Source organism: Schistocerca cancellata, chromosome 6, assembly GCF_023864275.1.
Source record: "Schistocerca cancellata isolate TAMUIC-IGC-003103 chromosome 6, iqSchCanc2.1, whole genome shotgun sequence".
In the NCBI taxonomy this organism is placed as follows: domain Eukaryota; kingdom Metazoa; phylum Arthropoda; class Insecta; order Orthoptera; family Acrididae; genus Schistocerca; species Schistocerca cancellata.
In genome coordinates, this window is record NC_064631.1 from 263,581,503 (window position 1) to 263,600,724 (window position 19,222).

The 19,222-nt window shown below is 42.5% G+C and overlaps 1 protein-coding gene across 1 annotated transcript in view; it reads left to right on the top strand.

Annotated features, from left to right (window-relative positions):
- LOC126088275 (uncharacterized) overlaps positions 1-9,337 on the top strand; it is a 181,069-nt gene extending 171,732 nt beyond the window's left edge. Inside the window, exons 3-4 of the mRNA XM_049906404.1 lie at positions 6,698-6,896; positions 7,726-9,337. Of these exons, the coding sequence (XP_049762361.1) occupies positions 6,698-6,896; positions 7,726-8,078 (552 nt within the window). The 3' untranslated portion in view covers positions 8,079-9,337. The remainder of the gene's footprint in view (positions 1-6,697; positions 6,897-7,725) is intronic.
- Positions 9,338-19,222: the final 9,885 nt, after the last annotated feature.

Sequence of the window (19,222 nt, forward strand, 5' to 3'; positions counted from 1 at the left end):
CTGACATGCAGTGGTACTGTTCGACGGAACGTAAGTATTTGATTGCAATAAAGACCACTGCAAGCCTATAGAAATGTCGTCGCGTGCTTTACACTTCTCGTTTCATTTTACTGAACAGTACCGTCTAATTCCAAAACGTTTTTTTTTTACACTGGTGAAGAATTCCGAATTATTTCGGGCAGACAGTATTCGTATTCACATTGTGTAAAAGTGGGTCGTATACAATGGATGAATCAACGCTGTTTTAGTTTAGCACACTCCATGATATTTTTCTCTCTAGCTGTGCGTTGCACTCATATAAGACGACATGTAGCACTCCTCCTTACTCTTTCGTTAAGAATCGGCCTTAGTTTGTGGAGTGCATACCTATGACCTGAATGTTTGATTGCAGTTGAGCTATTACTTCAATAATAAGCCTCTGCACCAAAACTGTAAAATTTTAACTCTTGAAGAAGTAGAGAAGGTTAATGTTTAGCGTCCCCTTGGACGTTAACTTCCTTAAAGATGATGTGCCATTCCGGTGTACGAAGATTAAGGTTGAGAAACGATTCTGGCTCCGGAGTTATTTGAAGTGTTTGACCAGTACTTTCTGGTGGCTAAGCCTAAGTGCATTTTAATTTTGTATGCCTCTATATAAAGGGTAGGTTCAGTACCAGCCAGAAAGTTGTAAGTATTGTATAATATTAATAGGCAAAATGTCGAAAAACAATTTCACTGTACTTCGGACGTGTAGAGGCATATTAGTCCATACAAATATCGTTCCCCTGTAGTGGTTTGAAACGTCCAGTCAGCAGCGACGTCACTAGAGACGGGATATGGGGAGTACGGAGAAGATAATCGATGTAGACCTAACGAATGAAGCATCACGGCATTTTCCTGGACGTACTGGGAGGCTGCAAATGCATGTCGTCTGAGTAGAAATACTAATACCGTAGTTCCGCACTTCCGGTAGAGCACATTATGTTGCTGTATTCCCGTACACTGCCAAAATATTGTGCTTCAAAGTCAGCATTACGAGCATGAAAAAGTAGAGGAAATGATATCTGTTTGTTCGAAACATCGAATTTCTGTTTTTCATACCGAGTACGGAGTCTCTTCTTCAAGCTCTTGCTCATTTCCTTTAATTCGACAGGTGATCCGCACCGGAAACCCGTGTCATTACTGTCTGTTTATATTTGTTATAATAACTCGTCTCCTATACCTCGTGATCAAGTACACGTGTAAGAGACCACACAAGTCTCCGAAAGACAAATAAATTGCAATAAATGCAAAATTTTGTTCTGTGCACAGCTGACTATGTTTGTTACGGAACATATGGTTGTTTCGCTTACTGAATTTTAAAATGTCATAATTTTGATAATGTTGCCCTCTTCGTATTGCCAGACGGTCATTTCACATAGTTTAAATAGTAATGTTTGTAGTACGCTAGCACTGAACCATCGCTGAAGATTACCTATGTGTACTGTCTTCTTACTTGAAGCTGTAAGTTGCTAACTGGACGACTAACGCCTAACTCTCCACAATTAACGCACCCTTGTTGGTATAGCTATTCCTGAATTTCACGTACATGTTATTAGCCAGTAAAAAAGGAATCGTGTTTAGGAAAGGTGTGTTTACAGCTGATGAGTGACCGAGATTCAAGAAGAATTTCTGCAGATGCACGGCTCCTTGAACCAACAATACTGAATGTGGAAGCTGGAAATAATGGAGTTGTTGAGCACGAATTTGTTATTCCAGCAGAAGAGCCATGGAACACTGGAAGGCACTAAACAGGCTGCCGTGTGTGAGTTGGTAGTTACGAGGACAATGTTCTGTAGTGTAAATTAATTCGGCGCCCCCCTGTGTTGAAGAAATAATTTCAGACTTGCTGCATTGCTCTGAATTGTTTCATTCGTCACCGACGGAGAACTCTGACCGGACGGCTCATGGACACGTGATAGTACGTTATTGTCGATTAGAAAGAACGAGAGAGAACCGGCTTCAACAAACGGAGTAAAATCTCAGATTAAAAAAAAAAAAAAACTGCTCTGTCAGCTGTGGGTGGCAGTGGGACTTTTTATGAGGCATTAAACAAGCAATAATACAATGATGAACGTGAACGGTAAACGTGGTGCGTGAGGCATGCTGAGTGGGGAGGCCAGTTCGGTAGGCGGCAGTGGCCAGTGATGGATCATGCTGGGGACCGTTGAGTGGGTCGCGCACGCATTTGGCTACAGTGGCGGTCGCTGCCCGAGTATGGATCTCCTGCCCTTCCGGTGTCGTCACATCCGTCCCGAAACGTGAAGGCGTTTGGGGGCACGTGGAATAGCTGTGTCACCCGTTAGAGTCGGGTCACCGTTGGTCACGATTATGCATCGATAACACACAAGTGGTCACGACGTTGGACTGTAATAGAAATTCATATCTACTGATCCACTGGCAACGCCATGAGCGTTCAGGCACAGACGATGCCGTAAATATATGAACACTCACTAACTTAGTTTGCGTGTGAAGCTGGGAGAGGTATACACGAACTAGAAACCGCCTGCCAGGTTTTTCTCAAAACGGTTAATATATTTGTAATAATGGTAAATGTTATTAATACGAGAGCACTGACCAATTTCGGATGTGTGTGAATGATGCGAGATTTGTCATCCAATAGAAACCAAAGCGTTTAATATACAGTGAATCATTATCAGAAACTGATATAACGTGAGACGCACCACAAGGAAGCGAGATGAGACTGTTGCTATAAAATATCTACACAAACCACGTCACTGATTTTTTGCTGAAGATGCACTTGTGCTTTACAAGTGCAAAGCCATATGCTGAGAAGAAGAGTAAATTTGGATGAAGTACAATTGTGACGAAGCACTTAAAAAGCAAGTAAAGCTCTAATAAATCTTGAAGTCGATTTGAATACCATAGTGTGTTACTAAGCGTGGCCTTATTCGAGGTGTGCATCCCTTCATTCCTCCAACTCTAGAATCAATTACCTTCCTCAGTTCTAAGGAAACGTACAGTTTTACGCGGAATCTGAACCATGATGAAACTTGAATGTTTTGAAAATTACAAAGTGTTGTCAGTGGGGCCGGTTCGACAAACTATCAGCCTAACCAATTTATCATTTCGCCATCTCCCCCCCCCCTCCTTTTCAAACCTCTTACACTTTCGCCATAGCTAGTTTTCACTATTTATTGTAATCCGCACTGTAATATAAATCTTGCAATTGGACGCCACTGGGCGCCCCAAGCAGCGGATTGTGTCGCTTGGGCAGTAAACCGGTCCTGGCTGCCAGAGTTGGATGTCACGTTGAGGACTAGAGAAATTTCTTCAACTCCTACCAGCCTTTGGCTAACGATACAGCAAGAATAATTACACAAGAAATAGTGATCCACTGGTATTCATTTAAAACTGTAGCACACAGTGAATTCGCATTCGGGAGGATAATTGCTCAAATTCGCTTCCAGACATCCAGATTTAGGTTGTCTGTGGTTTCCCACAATCACTCTAGAGAAATTCCAGGATGGTTCCTTTAAAAGGGAACGGTCGATTTCCTTCCCCATCCTTTCGTAACAACAACTTGTGCTCCGTCTCTAACGACTTCGCTGTCAACAAGACGTTAAACTCTAGTTTTCTTTCCTTATTTATAGCACGTTACTTCTGGTTTCAGTCGGAACGATGGCTCTGTTAATGATAACAAGCACGCAAAACGAAATATGGCGGTATCAGAGCATAAAGAAACTGAAGAGAAATGAGTGACTGATGCTAGTTAATGCAAACCGTTCTCGGAGAGCGTAACCGTGTCTACGAAGGTGACCGTCTGTGAAGAATACTGTTACGGGTTGTTCTATCCCGTTTGACTGTGAGCGGATATCGAAGGAATTTAGGTACCCGGAGTTAAATTTCTATACAGGTTGCGTAATTAGTGGAATACTGTCACGGACTTCTTCAGTGATTTTCCAAGAAAGAGAGCCAAAAGTCTGTGTTTGTAAACGGTTCTGCTGCCTCCATAACATTTTATGCGCAAGAATCATCACGGTCATAAGAAATAGGGTCAGGGTCTGCGTGATGTGAAACAGATTTTCCTTGCTTGAAATAATAGTTGAGTTAATAGATGAGACAGGGAAATGGCCCGTTTCGTCGCGAGATCGTTTAGTTGACGCGAGAGCTGTACAGAGATACGCAACAAACTCCGATCGCAGACGTAATTAGAGAGGCGTTGTGCATCAAGAAGACGTCTACTGTTGAAACTCAGCGGCCGTGAGTCCCAAGAAGAGTCGAGAAACATGTTACTTCCTGTGACATACGTCTTGGAAAATGATTTTGACAAGAAAAATTAGGAAAATGCCTCCATTTACAAATTTTTGCATTATATTACACACGATACATTTCGAACCCTTTGGGTCTATCATCAGGTACAAATCATACTTTGTTTACTTATGCTCTTGAGCAAGGGCATGTGACATGTGTAAATGATGTTCCTCTTGTAAAGACTAGACGTCACGTCTCGAAATTCGCCAACAAATGACGGGAAATTTGATGGGAAACAGCGAGGAACATAAATTTCGCATCACCTTCGTCAGTAGCATAAGTAAATAGTATTTTAAAATGATTTGAACCCTCTAGTGGACCAAAAGGGTCCGAAATGCATCGTTTACTTTAATAAAACACGAAAATTTTGTTGCTAAAGAAGCTATCATTCATACTTCCTGTGAATTGAATACAATCATGTCCACAACAAAATAGGGTACGAAACTGTGGTTTCCACAAGCTGTTGTAGCTTTCTTGAGTCATCCTGCTGCATTTTGATGTAGTGTTATGGGAGGGCGCATGCGCCTGTTGAGTCTCAATAGGCGAGTGCTCACCAATGTCAAGGCGAGTGAGATACGGAGTGAAGGGGAACGATTACCTCTCACCCGGCTTTGCTACACACGTCCAGTCCTCTAATAGCCTGACGGCTTGTCTGTTAGCAGGGATTATTGTTTGCTAACTTAGGCTGTGAGTAGTGTGAACAACGAAAGATAAATAAATAGATCTGAAACAGTGTAGTCGTTATTTGCAAAACAAATATTATTACTTTAAACAAAAGCCTGTAACGGGATCACCAATTATGTTGGCTATAAATGATAACACACTTGTCTTGCTTGACAAAATAGTTTTATCTATCATCTAATTATACGTTCTGAGACACCCCTAACATCAGATCTATTAAAATCAACACAGAGTACCGCGTCAATTCTTAATATATTCCGTAACACCTTCGGTGTCCAACTGAAGTTTGTATGAGATGTTAAATAAAATTATTCTGGCAATCAAGACAAGTGCAAATTTAGTGCAATTTAGTGCAAAACAAACTTTTCGACAGTGTTCAATGATACAGAAGAACTGCTGATGATAACTTCAGCGGAGAGATTTGAGCTTTGAACAGTAAATAAAAATGACACCCACAGTATTGCAGGGCGATTCTGCTAAATGGGAACAAACTACGAGAAACGATCACTGAGACGATAAGGAGCGAAAAAGGTCACACGGACATACGGCTCGAAATGCGTTCGAAGGGAGCTACACCCGCTTGAAGCTGGAGACAAAAGGTGTTTGACAGTGACGCTGATACCATTACAAGGCAGGTGGTCCCGCAGCATAGAGTAAGCCAGGCGACGATATGGAGCATTCTTCACAAGTGCCGTTATCCGTGTTACTAACAGTGTCTGCAGGACTAATTACTACGGACTTGCCTAAGGGATGACTTTTTGCCGCTGGTTCATAGCACGAGTCACCAAAGCGCTGAAATTTCTGTCATCCATCCTATTAACAGATGATGCTACCTTTCTGAGGTTCAAATGGCTCTGAGCACTGTGGGACTTAACATCTGAGGCCATAAGTCCCCTAGAACTTAGAACTACTGGAACCTAACTAACCTAAGGACATCACACACATCCATGCTCGAGGCAGGATTCGAACATGCCACCGTAGCGGTCGCGCGGTTCCAGACTGTAGCGCCTAGAACCGCTCGGCCACAACGACCGGTTTACCTTTCTGAGGGTCGGTATCGTCAACCTTTGCGACAGCCACTTGTGTTCTACGGAGAAACCCCGTGGTTTACTGGCAGCAACCCTTCGGCACCGGTTGAGCCTCAACTGTAGGTGGGAATTATTGGCATCCGCCTCGTTGGACCAGTCATCCCTCCACGACGCCACAGAAGCGAGGCATTTCTACACTGCGTGCGGGTAACCGTGCGTTCCCTGCTGGGTGTTCCAGCTCACTGCTCTCTTGAAGTGTGGAGCTGAGCTACTAGTGCAGACAGTACGTTGCTACTTGCCTGGTGTGTTCTCATATGTGTTTTCCGTCGTTGACACCTACGCTGCCAAAGAGCTTCTATCTTGACTTTCAATTGGACGTACCTCCCTAAGAACACATTTTCGACCATATTTCCAAATTATCTATCCTACTCCTTACCCGCTCAAGGAACGTTTCCTGCAGTTTACCCCCATGTAGGAAAATCCACCTGCGGAAACCTCTCCTCCACTCGACATCTGAGGTGTAGTGAGTCAGGTTTCTTAGCACCATGAATGGAAAAAGCTGCCTCCTGGTCGAGAGTCACCACGATAGGCGCAGTTGTTCGTGACTATAATGTGCAGTGTGGTTATGTCTGGTATCGTTAGTAACAGCTCGTTGTTCGCGACTACAGAGTGCGGTGTGGTGACGTGTGTGGCAGGTGGGAGCTGCCGAGGAGTCTGGCCGCGGAGTGACCGGCTGGCTGCGGTCGCACGAGCTGCACACCGATCTGCTGGGCACGCGGCTGGTCGTCTCGGCGAGGAACCTCGACGAGGGCCGCCTCGACCTCAGCCTCAGCCTCGACGACGACGACGACGACGCCGACGACGACAGCGACGACGCCAACACCGAGGAGGAAGGTCAGTCTAGCGTCCCTCCCCCTTCCTGGGCTTCATCTGTAGCAGCTGCTGTCTTTTGTTTTAACATTATTATTGAGCTTCAGGCCAACTAAGGACGACATCGAGATAACTATTTACTTCTCTTCTCTCTCATCCTTCTTCAAAACTCTTATTTTCTCAGATTCAAAATGGTTCAAATGGCTCTGAGCACTATGGGACTTAACAGCCGTGGTCATCAGTCCCCTAGAACTTAGAACTACTTAAACCTAACGAACCTAAGGACATCACACACATCCATGCCCGAGGCAGGATTCGAAACTGCGACCATAGTAGTCGCGCGGTTCCAGACTGTAGCGTCTAGAACCGCTCGGCCACACCGGCCGGCCTTCTCATTTCAGAACTGTATTATAATGTCTTAGTTTAACGTCATTAGAAAATTGTGTTTTATTGCACGAATTCCTCACTTCCACGTAGGCTCTTTTCATTTTTTCAATTCCGATCTTAATTGCTTCTTTTTCTGTTTTTATGCTTATGTTTTCACACAGATATTACAGTTATCGCGTCCTCCAGGCAGCGTGACGATGAATCAGAGTTTATTACTAATCTTTCACTGATTCTTGTCGGTCTTCTTAGGTTCGCTTTCATTTCACTCCTCCGTTACTGGGCCAAGCGACCGTAGAGCGTTCACATTTCGTTACCCTTCCCGACTTTACAAGTCTCTGGTGTGGTGTCAGTTAGCTATAATCACGCATCAGTTTTAGCTCCTCAAAGTCCTCTTTCACTCTACACAGTTTTACCACTGTATCAGCCCTTGCTGTATAGTGAGCTAGGGGTTTTGGACTGTCCGCAGGCCGCAGCAAGATCAACAAGATCAAGAAGAAGATCAAGAAGAAGCTGAAGAAGGGCAAGCTGCGCAAGCTTCTGGTGCCGATCGCGATCCTGGTGCTGGTCAAGGCGCTGACGGTGGCGCCGCTGCTGCTCGGCGTGCTCGGCCTCAAGGCGTGGAACGCGCTCCAGCTGGGCTTCGGCTCGTTCGTGCTGTCGCTGGGGCTCGCCGTGTGGCAACTCTGCCAGAAGCTGTCCTCCGACCAGCCGGTCGCCCCCGCCATCACGGTCGCCGCCGCCCCCGTCGCCGCCCCCGCCTCCCACGGCTGGGACGCGCGGTCGCTGGCCTACCGCGCCTACCAACCCACCAGGCGCTGACCACCCCCTTCTCAACTCATCCTCTCTCTCTCTGACGGCGAATCATCCAGCACCCGTCATCTCCGCTCCAAACTTCTTCCATCCACCATGCACATCACTGAGACTGGTTAGAGTAAAGCATTCACAATCCCAAGGGGCCCATTTGCTCCTGAGAGGTGTGCGTCTTCTCAGGATTGGGCGATCACAGAGTCTTAGAATTGGGTGATCACAGAGCTTCAGGATTAGCCAATCTTCAGACTCTCAGGATTGTATGATCCCAGGAGTAAATAGGAACACAGCTTTGACACTGTCGTATTCGACTCACTGTTCACTTTGGAATGTATAGTTGCTCCTGAGAGATAAGTCCATTCCTTAAACTGGGAAATCACAGGGTCTGAGAAATGGGTGATCACAGGACTGAATACGCGCGCTACTTTGACACTGCCGCATCTCATTCTCTCATTCACGTCGTCAGCTCAAAGCCTCATTAAATCTTCTTTATCTCTCACATCAGTAAACTCATTGCCGAGCAACATGTCTGGAAGTTGCTGGATTCCCATTTCCAAGGATCCCGAAACGCCGCGTCTTGCTGACTGTACTCAGCTGACGGCAATAGAAGAAGTCATGAGATCAGCTTATGGAGAATATCGATGTACTCACATCTAGCTCCAATCAGTCTCATTTTTCATCATTTATCAAACCAAAGATGTTATTTCAGTATAATAATTAACTGAGCCACACAGTATTCATTTGCGCCTCTTTCGAAAACAGGGGGATTTCTAAGAGGAAGACGACTTCTACACCTCTCAGTCGTTGCAGGCTCAAGATTTTACTTGTTTCACAACATGCCTATTTTGTCCGCAGATAGAACTTCGTGCCACGTACCATTATAATCCCCAGTCTATCGCGCAACGATAACTACCTCTATTTAGTGCTCAATAAAATCCTACAAAATTAGTAACATCTTTTTCCCGTGGGGAAAACCAAAACTAAATTTGGTACTTTATTCTCAGTAAGTAATTCTCTGTGTTCGCTTAAGAGCAGCCTTTGTATTTATTTTCAAAAACTTATTCGCACCATATTGCACATTTCCTTGTTATCCCTTCCACATTTCCCATTTATCGAAGTCTCAGAGTGGGGAAACATCGTTTCTAGTGCCAAAGCACGATTAATTTATTGTTATCGCAGTATACGTTTTGTTTGTAACTGTTGCCACGGAAAGAAAAACGGAAGAAATTTGTACGCTTTTATAAATAATTGAATAAAGAATGTTTTCGATATGGACAATACTTAATGCACATTATTTCGATATCAATGAATTACCACTCGTGCCAAAAACTCTGCTCGCTGTTAATGTGCAGGAAGATACAGGAAACGAGGCTCTTTCCACACAAATCGCTGGTTGCACAACATCAACACAGAAATACATTTACTTTGCGCCTTGAACATGGGAAACATCCTTAACACAAGTTTGACTACAGGCTAATGTATTACGGGAGCTAACAGTAAGTGTTGTAGGAGACGAAGTCACAGTGTACCTGACTTTTCTGTCAGATTACACACAATTAGAGATAATCAAGAGCGTCAGATTTCTGGTCTGAAGCTCTGGTAGGTTCTATAAATACGTATAGTATAAGTGCATAAGCATACGCCGCGCGATATGGGGCACCAGGTCACAGATTGCGCGCCCCCTCCCGCTGGAGGTTCGAGTCCTCCCTCGGGCATGGGTGTGTGTGTTGTTCCTAGCATAAGTCAGTTTAAATTAGTTTCAGTAGTGTGTAGGACTATGGACCTATGACCTCTGCAGCTTGGTCCCTTAGGAATTCACACACATTTGAACATTTCAACTCAAGCGTATATTGACCCAGAGGAAGGCCACTGAAATCCAAATGGAACCTTTTTTTTATCCATTTAGCGGGAGGACGACGGTTCAATCCCGCGTCCGGCCATCCTGATTTAGGTTTTCGTGATTTCCCTAAATCGCTTCAGGCAAATGCCGGGATGGTTCCTTAGAAAGGGCTCGGCCGATTTCCTTCCCCATCCTTCCCTAATCCGAGCTTGTGCTCCGTCTCTAATGAGCTCGTTGTCGACGGGACGTTAAACAGTAATCTCCTCCTCCTCCTCCTTTATCCATTTAGTGACAGTTATTATACACACGTCAAAAAAAGTTTTGCATCACCCCTGTTCCCAGAACACCAGAAGATAGACGTTGACTGTGGATATTGTATCACAGACACAGTCCCTTTGACTTTTCAGATATGTCACTAAACCTGCCCAAAGATGTAAACAACCATGCGTGAGCAGCGCCTATTAGACGGAGGGGGTCCGACAGTCGATCAGTTCCAGTCATTCCAGCAGGAAGGAGATATACGCCTCGTGTTCTCTGTAGTTCAACCATGCCTACACGGTCAATACAGTGGTTCGATCGTGTGTGCATTGTTACTTTGTGCCAGGAAGGGCTCTCAACAAGGGGAAGTGCTCAGGCGTCTCGCAGTGAACCAAACCGCTGTTGTTCAGACATGGAGGAGATACCGAGAGACAGGAACTGTCGATGACAAGCCTCGCTCAGGCCGCCCAAGGGCAACTACTGCAGTGGATGACCGCTACCTACAGATTATGGCTGGGGGAAACCCTGACAGCAACGCCACCATGTTGAATAATGCTTTTCATGCAGCCACAGGACGTCGTATTACGACTCAAACTGTGCGCAATAGGCTGCATGATGCGCAGCTTCACTCCCGACGTCTATGGAGAGGTCCATCTTTGCACCCACGACACCATGCAGCGCGGTAAAGATGGGCCCATCAACATGTCGAATGGACCGCTCAGGATTGGCATCGCGTTCTATTCACTGATGAGTGTGGCATATGCCTTCAACCAGACAATCGTCCGAGACGTGTTTGGAGACAATCTGGTCAGGCTGAATGCCTGACACACACTAACCAGCGAGTGCAGCAAGGTGGAGGTTCCCTGCCGTTTTTGGGTGGCATTATGCGGGGTCGATGTACGCTTCTGGTGGTCATGGATGGTGCCGTAACGGGTGTACCATACTTAAATTCCATCCTCCGACCGATAGTGCAAACACATCGGCAGCATATTCACGAGGTATTCGTCTTCATGGACGACAATTTGCGCCCCCATCGTGCACATCTTGTGAATGACGTCCTTCAGTGTAACGACACTGCTCGACTAGAGAGGCCTGCATGTTCTCCAGACAAGAACCCTATCGAACATGCCTGGGATAGATTGAAAACGGCTGGTTATGGACGACGTGACCCACCAAACACTCTGATGGATCTACGCCGAATCGCCGTTGAGGAGTGGGATAATTTGGGCAAACTGTGTCTTGATGAACTTGTGGATAGTATGCCACGACGAATACAGGCATGCATCAATGTAAGAGGGCATGCTACTCCGTATTAGAGGTACCGGTGTGTGCAGCAATCTGGACCACCACCTCCGAAGGTCTCGCTGTATGGTGGTACAACATGCAATGTGTGATTTTCATGAGCAATAAAAAGGGCGGAAATGATGTTTATGTTGATCTGTATTCCAATTTTCTGTACAGGTTCCGGATCTCCCTGAACCGAGGTGGTGCAAAACTTTTTTTGATGTAGTACAATATGATGTGGTTTTACTGCCAGAAAAGATTTAAGTTGAAAGGTGCGATTGTTTCTGCTTATCAGTCAACCTCCCTCAGAAGTAGTGCCGAGTAAGTCCAGAGATTGTAATGATATGTATAAAGAAAATTATAATGGCCATGAGAAGATTATTAACGCTACCTGTCTAACATTCTGCGTGGTGTCTGTTTGTTCTAAGTCGTGTCTCCCTACCACTTTCGCGCAACGACGCTCTGAGCGTGTTTTTTAGGGAATTGACTAGTTTGAACCTGGGACCTGTTGCTGGTAAGGAGACGCCAGACCACACATGACATGTAGAGTTCAGAAGAGTTCAGTGAGACTAGCGATGATATAACCAAATACTTAAAGATTTCAGCGTCGGCTCCACTGTACTCCTTGTAAAAGAAACTTAATACTAACCAAATTTAGTGGAAGGGGTTCAAGGCTTTCCTATTTTTAGTTAGCTGGTAAAATAACGTCGAAAAAGCAGTTAAGTTTACCATTGGAAATTTTATTCTACTCACAAAACATTGTTTATAAATTGCACTATTGATAAAAGGAAATGTTTTAATACAGGATGATAAAAACCAACTGCGTTCAACAAAAATGTGAACGAATAATCCCTGAATGGGTTTCCAAGTTCTACAATGGATCGAAGGATGACCTATGCCATATCACATCTATAATCTAGGTTTGAATTAAGTTTCACAAAAGAGAAAACTATCAAAATGGTCTACAGTGACCCTCAATTATCTTTAATTACTTATCTAACTTGCCGTAAATTACAGTGGCTGATGTGGTTTCTCAATAATTATATAACAGAAAAATCATCGCGTTTCAGATTTTAACTTACGTAGCAAATGTGAATACCATGAGCTTCAATTGACGATCGACACTAGTATTACGTAAAAAGGGGATGTAACAGATGAGACTTCTGCAGTTCTGAGTGAAGCCTTATGCGCTCAAAAATGCGGCATCGTGTGCGTTCATTATCTTGTTGGTGTTCGTCAGGGGGCGGGGGCCGGCGCATCTCCATCCAGTTCGCCGTCTCGGAAGCAACTCTCTCCTAACTTCTCCTTATTACAATTTACCAAAGTTGGTTTAAAAAAAAACTATCTGACTGTGTTATCATCTGACCAATCAGGATCTCAATGTTAACCTTAAGCTCCACCTACAAAAATTCTGTCTATCCAATGAGAAACGTTATACTTTTCATGGTGGGGCAATGATGTTAAAGTTTGCAACGTAACAGAGACGCGAAAAAGTCTCACGCTAAAACTTGCAGCTGGTGTGGCCCTTTTAGTGTTATCGTAAGATCTATACTGTTTTTCTGGAGGGCTCTATCTTTTAACATGGGCTGGGGGATGGTCCTGTCGGTTACTTTTCGAGGTGGGGCAATGTTTTTAACGTTTGCAACGTAACAGAGACGCTATACTGTTCTTCTGGAGGGCTCTAGCTTTTAACATGTGCTGGGGGGTGGTCCTGTCGGTTAGCTGGCGACGTGGGTGTCCGTCCCTTATCGTAGGGCCTTCTAGCTTAACACGGTTCTGCTCTCGGCTTCTGTTCTCGTTTCTCCCCTCGGAACTGCGTCTGTCTCACGGTGGGAAGGTATGACATGCATTTAGGCATTCTTGTGTTAGCCTGTGGTATTCCATTTGCTCACTCGTTACTCGTATTACTTTGGTTAATTTAATGTCACGATTTATTCAGAGCTATGTGACATACTACTGGATGTACTTATCATGTCAGGGTTATCGTGGAAGGTGTCTGATTGCACCTTACACCTGCTTCACAATAAAGTTTTAAGAGCCCCTAAACAGCATAAACTGTCATACAATTAAGCGCAACGGCTGATTAAGGGCTAGCATACCTCAGTATAAATTATAATCCGTAAGTAAACGTGTTCATGAAAGCAACTGGTGCAACTAGTTAGTGTTAGCTTCACGCTTATAGCGATCCACGTTGCAATGGGGATGCCTCCGTGAGTCTGTATTCATCTGTTCACAACGAATGCAATAATTAAGCGTGTGCATCGTTCAGTGTCATTACCATATTACTCGAATGTAAAATGCTTATGTTATGTGAGACAGTGATACCAAATGTAGCAGTCCGACGTTCACCAACAGCAGTCAACGTAGCCTTACTTTCTCTGATATCTGAAAACTGACTAACTACCATGTAAATGATTTGTGCCACATTATATTATCTATGTACTCTCTACCTCATTGCACATCATCAAATGTAATTAACTTCTGATGAAATTCGTCTAACCTACGTTCGGCAAGATGGCAGCATACGACGTGTCATATATTTAAGCAAAACTTGAATAAAGGAAGTGATCGGATTAGAAACGAGTGTTCACCACGTTTGGTTGAAATGACGTGAACTCATTTTCAGCAAAAATGAAAGCCCAAGTTTTCAGTTACAACGAGATAGTCGTGATAAATATTTAACTTGACGAAACAATCTTACTAAGTGGATGCAAATACCAGTATGATGCACAAGAGAAATTCAATAAAAAACTGGAAAGTTGTTGTTAAAGGATTTTTACGAGCATTGAATAAAACGTTATTTATTTTTCAACGTAATTCCGTTCAAGTTCTGCGCACTTATGCCAGCGCTGGACAAGCTTCTAAGTTCCAGCTGCAGAGTATTCTTGGAGGCGTATGTGTAACCCGTTTGCACTGCTGCCTGGACTTTCTCATCATCAGCGAACCTGGAGCCACTAAGAGCTTCTTTCAGTGTGTAAGAAATGTGATAAATTGAAGGTGCCAGATTACGGTAAGACTGTTGGGTGGAGGAGGGGGGGTGCGGAGGAGGGGGGGGGGTTCGGCGGATAGGGCATACAGACGATCTTTACGTCTTCCCGCACAAATCCAAGCACTTTTCTTTCATTTCTAATGTCAACTGTTTCAAATCAGTACGTCATTAACTAACAATTTATCAATTTATCAGCTTCGCAATGGTGTTCTCCGTTACTGCACAGACAGAGCGTCCAGGACGTGTGAATCTTTAACACTTGTTATACCATGTTTGAACTTACCTGCCCACTCGTCCACAACTTTCACTCTATTTCACAGCAGTTCAACAGTGGATTTCGATTGGTTTCAGCCCTACAGCTAACGGAAATCTAATGGCAATATTTGTGCCTCTTTGTTGCTTTGGTACAACTATTATCAGGTGATAATAACGCGAAACACCTGCAGCAATCGTTATTATATTATTTTATTATATTGCAACCAGTTTCGGTGACTCAATACACCATCTTCAAGCCTTAACTGACGCTGAGGGGTAAACTCCAGTTGAACATACGATACCATCATTGGCCAACACTATGAACCGGCTTCCGCAGAATACGGTAAAATCCATGTTGCGTGTTCAGTCTTTAACTGAAGCTGGTAGTCTGTAGTTAATGAATGCTGACACAACATCACTTTTACAGTACTCTGCGGAAGCCAGTTCATAGGTGTTGGCCACTGATGGAATCCTGTATACGACTGGAGTTCATCCGTTAGCGTCAGTTATGGCCTGAAGATGATATATTTAGTCACCGAAACTGGCTACAGTATAATAAAGTAACATCAAATCTTTCGGCTGCAAGTGTTTCAAAAATGGTTCAAATGGCTCTGAGCACTATGGGACTTAACTTCTGAGGTCATCAGTCCCCTAGAACTTAGAACTACTTAAACCTAACTAACCTAAGGACATCACACACATCCATGCCCGAGGCAGGACTCGAGACTGCCACCGTAGCGGCGACTGGTGTAAAATTTTAATAGACATCATCTCTCACATAGAGACCAAAGTTCGTTTATGTCGCACAACTCCTTCTTGATGTTACGACATTTTTCCCGCCAGTATTTGTCTCACTTTGAATCGCATTTTAGATCACTTTAATTTAGGCTGGTTGCTTATACATAATTGCATATTTTCTTTCATTTATGTTTTTATGTCTATCATTAAAATTAGATATGTAATATGAATTTATTTTGCTTACTATAGTGTTTTTGGAACAATGTGCTGTACTGTTGTCTTAGATTCCCTATAACTTTAGAACAAATTGTAAATTTTCATCATTTTTATTAATTCATTAGTAATGTGTTTGAGCGTCAAGGTAATAGTACAGTACAAGTCAGATACAGTACAATAATTTGGGTTTCGTTTCCTGTTGCTTAGAAATGTTGAATTTTGTTATTTAATGTGAATTTTACTTTCAACTGTGCAGTCAATTTTTTATTTGTGGTTGTTTTAGGTTTATTTAATGGTATTATCGTATTTGAACTAATGAATATATGTTGTATGTAAGTTAGAACTCTGTACTAAATCCCGTTTTCGAACATTAGTTTTGAAGATCAGTAAACACATACCGCAAGAACTTAAGACGACAGCACACAGCAACCTGTATTGCTCCAAGTTTGCATTCACAGATTCATCGACTAAGAAGCTTAGAGTAACAGCTGTCTCTTACATCACAAAAGAAAAATCGAAGAAAATTCTGTTGATGTTGTCTACACAACATTCACGTGTATTAGCTGATACATTAATCCATATGATGAACCGGAACATACGCTTGAAGTATACAACTAACCAGAGAACCACAGAGAGTATAACGAAAACCAAGTTACCGTGCAGAAACGGTGGTCACCATCTATGTAAGAGTAATTGAGAACCAACCATTTTGTACGCAGGAAGTACGCGTCATCTATAAATAACAGCATTTTCTCTTATTGAAGAGTGTTTCTTGAAAGATTTCAATACATTGTAATCTATGTTTGTGAAAGGTTTTTTTATTTGAATTTCGAAACTTGTCATCAAAAACAAAAACGTATTACTCAGTTATCAGATGTCACAGTGTATAGAAATTTTGCACAGTCTGTATGTTTAAGTCTGGTATTTGTGATTCTAGTTTATATAAACATTCATTGTCCAAGTTTTGACTACTGTTGCTCTTTAATTTCGCCAGAGAAAAATAGTATATTAATCTATACATTTTTGGACGCCTCATATATTCAAAACATTACATTTTTAGTCTCAATGTCCCTGATAACATTTAAATTGATCTCACATTAGAAACACAATCACTCAAAATAAATACATATTACTACATCTGTAAAATACTGCAATAGGGGAAATTTGACCATTAGTTGGTGCTTCATGTAACCTAGCATCACTTGGTGCTTCTAGTTTTTATAATACTCAGGGATATGCATAATGTTTGCAAGCTTTAAAGTACATGCGCGCTACTCGGCTAAAAAAGCCAGCCTGTTCACATGTAAAATATGGTGCTCTTAGAGAGCGAAAGCATTGCTAGGTCTCACTTCGCATTCCAGTTGATGTCTCGGTCAACCACATTCAAACAAGTTTGATTAGTATAACTTTTAAATTAAACGTTTATCCACTATCCTACTTTTGTATGAAGAGTCTCTTGTCTGCGTCAAACAGAACATGGCATTAGCCTGATGCGACAGTTCTGTATAACAACACTAACTTCCACGTAAGACAGAAACCGAATTCATTTTCTAACGAGATAAATCATAAATTATAAATATTGTACTTATCCGAAACTGCTACTCGGACTTTATACACCGAAACTCTATTGAATCTGCCTTTTTTTTATAACAACGATACTAGTAGCAGAATCTGCTAGCTATACTTCTATTTGGAAAAGTGTTGTTGATATTAATATCTATGTAATTAAAATAGTTATGATAGAACACTGTATGTCATTTAGTGAGGACTTTTTCACAGTTCATTTGAATGGGAACAAAATTAAAATATCCGGGAAATACAAGAGGTAATTAGCTTAGCTGAGTCACCCTTATAACACGTAAGTACTTTTATGTATAAAATATTGTGCAGGCATATTTAATGTCATGTGACCGCTATGCTCAGAGGAACAAGGCGATCAGGACAGTTGAAGAACAATGTGTTATAGGATTCAAGTGATGGGGTTTGTTGGTCTAAGTGGATGCATTATGCCCGAGAGCCACGAAAACTTAAAGTACGCCTAGAATTAATTGCTTGTACGGAAGATGGTGTAAAGAGAGAGAGAAGTGTCTGAGGGCGAGTGTTAGTGGTTAAAAATAAAAAGGAGTTCACTTGATAAACTACTACAGAGCATGTGTGTTATTTGCAACACATATCAAGAAGAAGAAACCACTCATAGCAAGTGCTTTGTATAGATAATGATAAGTAAGGAATAATTTTCAAGCAGAAACATTGCAGAGCAAAGCATACCTTATTCTGTGTACTTCAAAAAGGTGATTGCGTCTTCGTTCAGAATTGGAAGTGCTATATTATCGCATCATTTCCCGGCCGCGCCCGTCGGGTAGTTTTTGTAGAAAAACTTTCTTACTTTGTTTACTTTCATTTTATTATGTGATGTGGGTCATATTCTGGGTTAACTCGTAACACCGAGCAAAATTTTTTAGTAAGAAAAAGCGCGTTATAATACTCATTTGCGGTGTTAATTCAAATACATCAAGTAGAAACCTGTTCAAGGAAGTGGGTATTTTAACCACTGCTTCTCAGTATATTTATTCCTTAATGAAATTTGCTCCAGATAATATTTCTCCATTTTCCAACCAATAGCTCAATTCATAGTTTCAATACTAGGAGCAAGAAAGATCTACATAAAGACCTAAAATCACTTACCTTGGTCCAGAAAGGGGTCCAATAATCAGTAATACACATTGTCAATAAATTGACAGAAACCATTAAAAACTTGGTTTCAGATAAAGCACACTTTAAATAAAGTTTGAAAGAATTTATGATATGAAACTTCCTGGCAGATTAAAACTTTATGCCAGACCGAGACTCGAACTCGGGATCTTTGCCTTCCCGGGGCAAGTGCTCTACCATCTGAGCTACCCAAGCACTAGTCACGCCCCGTCCTCAGAGAGCCTCGGTCTGGCACACAGATTTAAACTGCCAGGAAGTTTCATATCAGCGCACACTCCGCTGCAGAGTGAAAATCTCATTCTAGACTTTTTGGTAGGCAATTACTTCTGCACTATAGATGAAGATCTTAACAGGAACGTTTAGACCAGTTTTAGTAAAAATGTCTGTTAGATTTCAGTTTTGACAGCAGTTGGCCAGAACAGTGGCTATTAGTTATTTTGCGTATGACAAGTTTATTAAAAGTATATAATAAATTTATTAAAAGTGCGTAACTGTGTTTCATGCTGACAGTGAATTTATACTGTAAATATGGGCTGTTCCAGGTTACCGTATTGTATACAAATGTTTTGACACTCTCCTGACAAATGGTCAGGGAAGTGAGCAATATATATAAATGTTCTATGTTTTTTGTATTATACTTTCTGGCATGTTCCACACCTACAACAATCGTCTCAATTTCGGGTCTATGGCACGAAAACTGAATCTAATTTAATCTTTGGGAAACAAACATCTGAAGGTCTTTACAGGAAGCAGCACCTTACGGCAAGTACTGTTACAGTTAGCAGTAAGTGGCCATTTGAAGTGCCAGCATTCTGCTCTGTAGGCAATTAACAGAAATGCACTGATGTTAACATAATTTCGTAG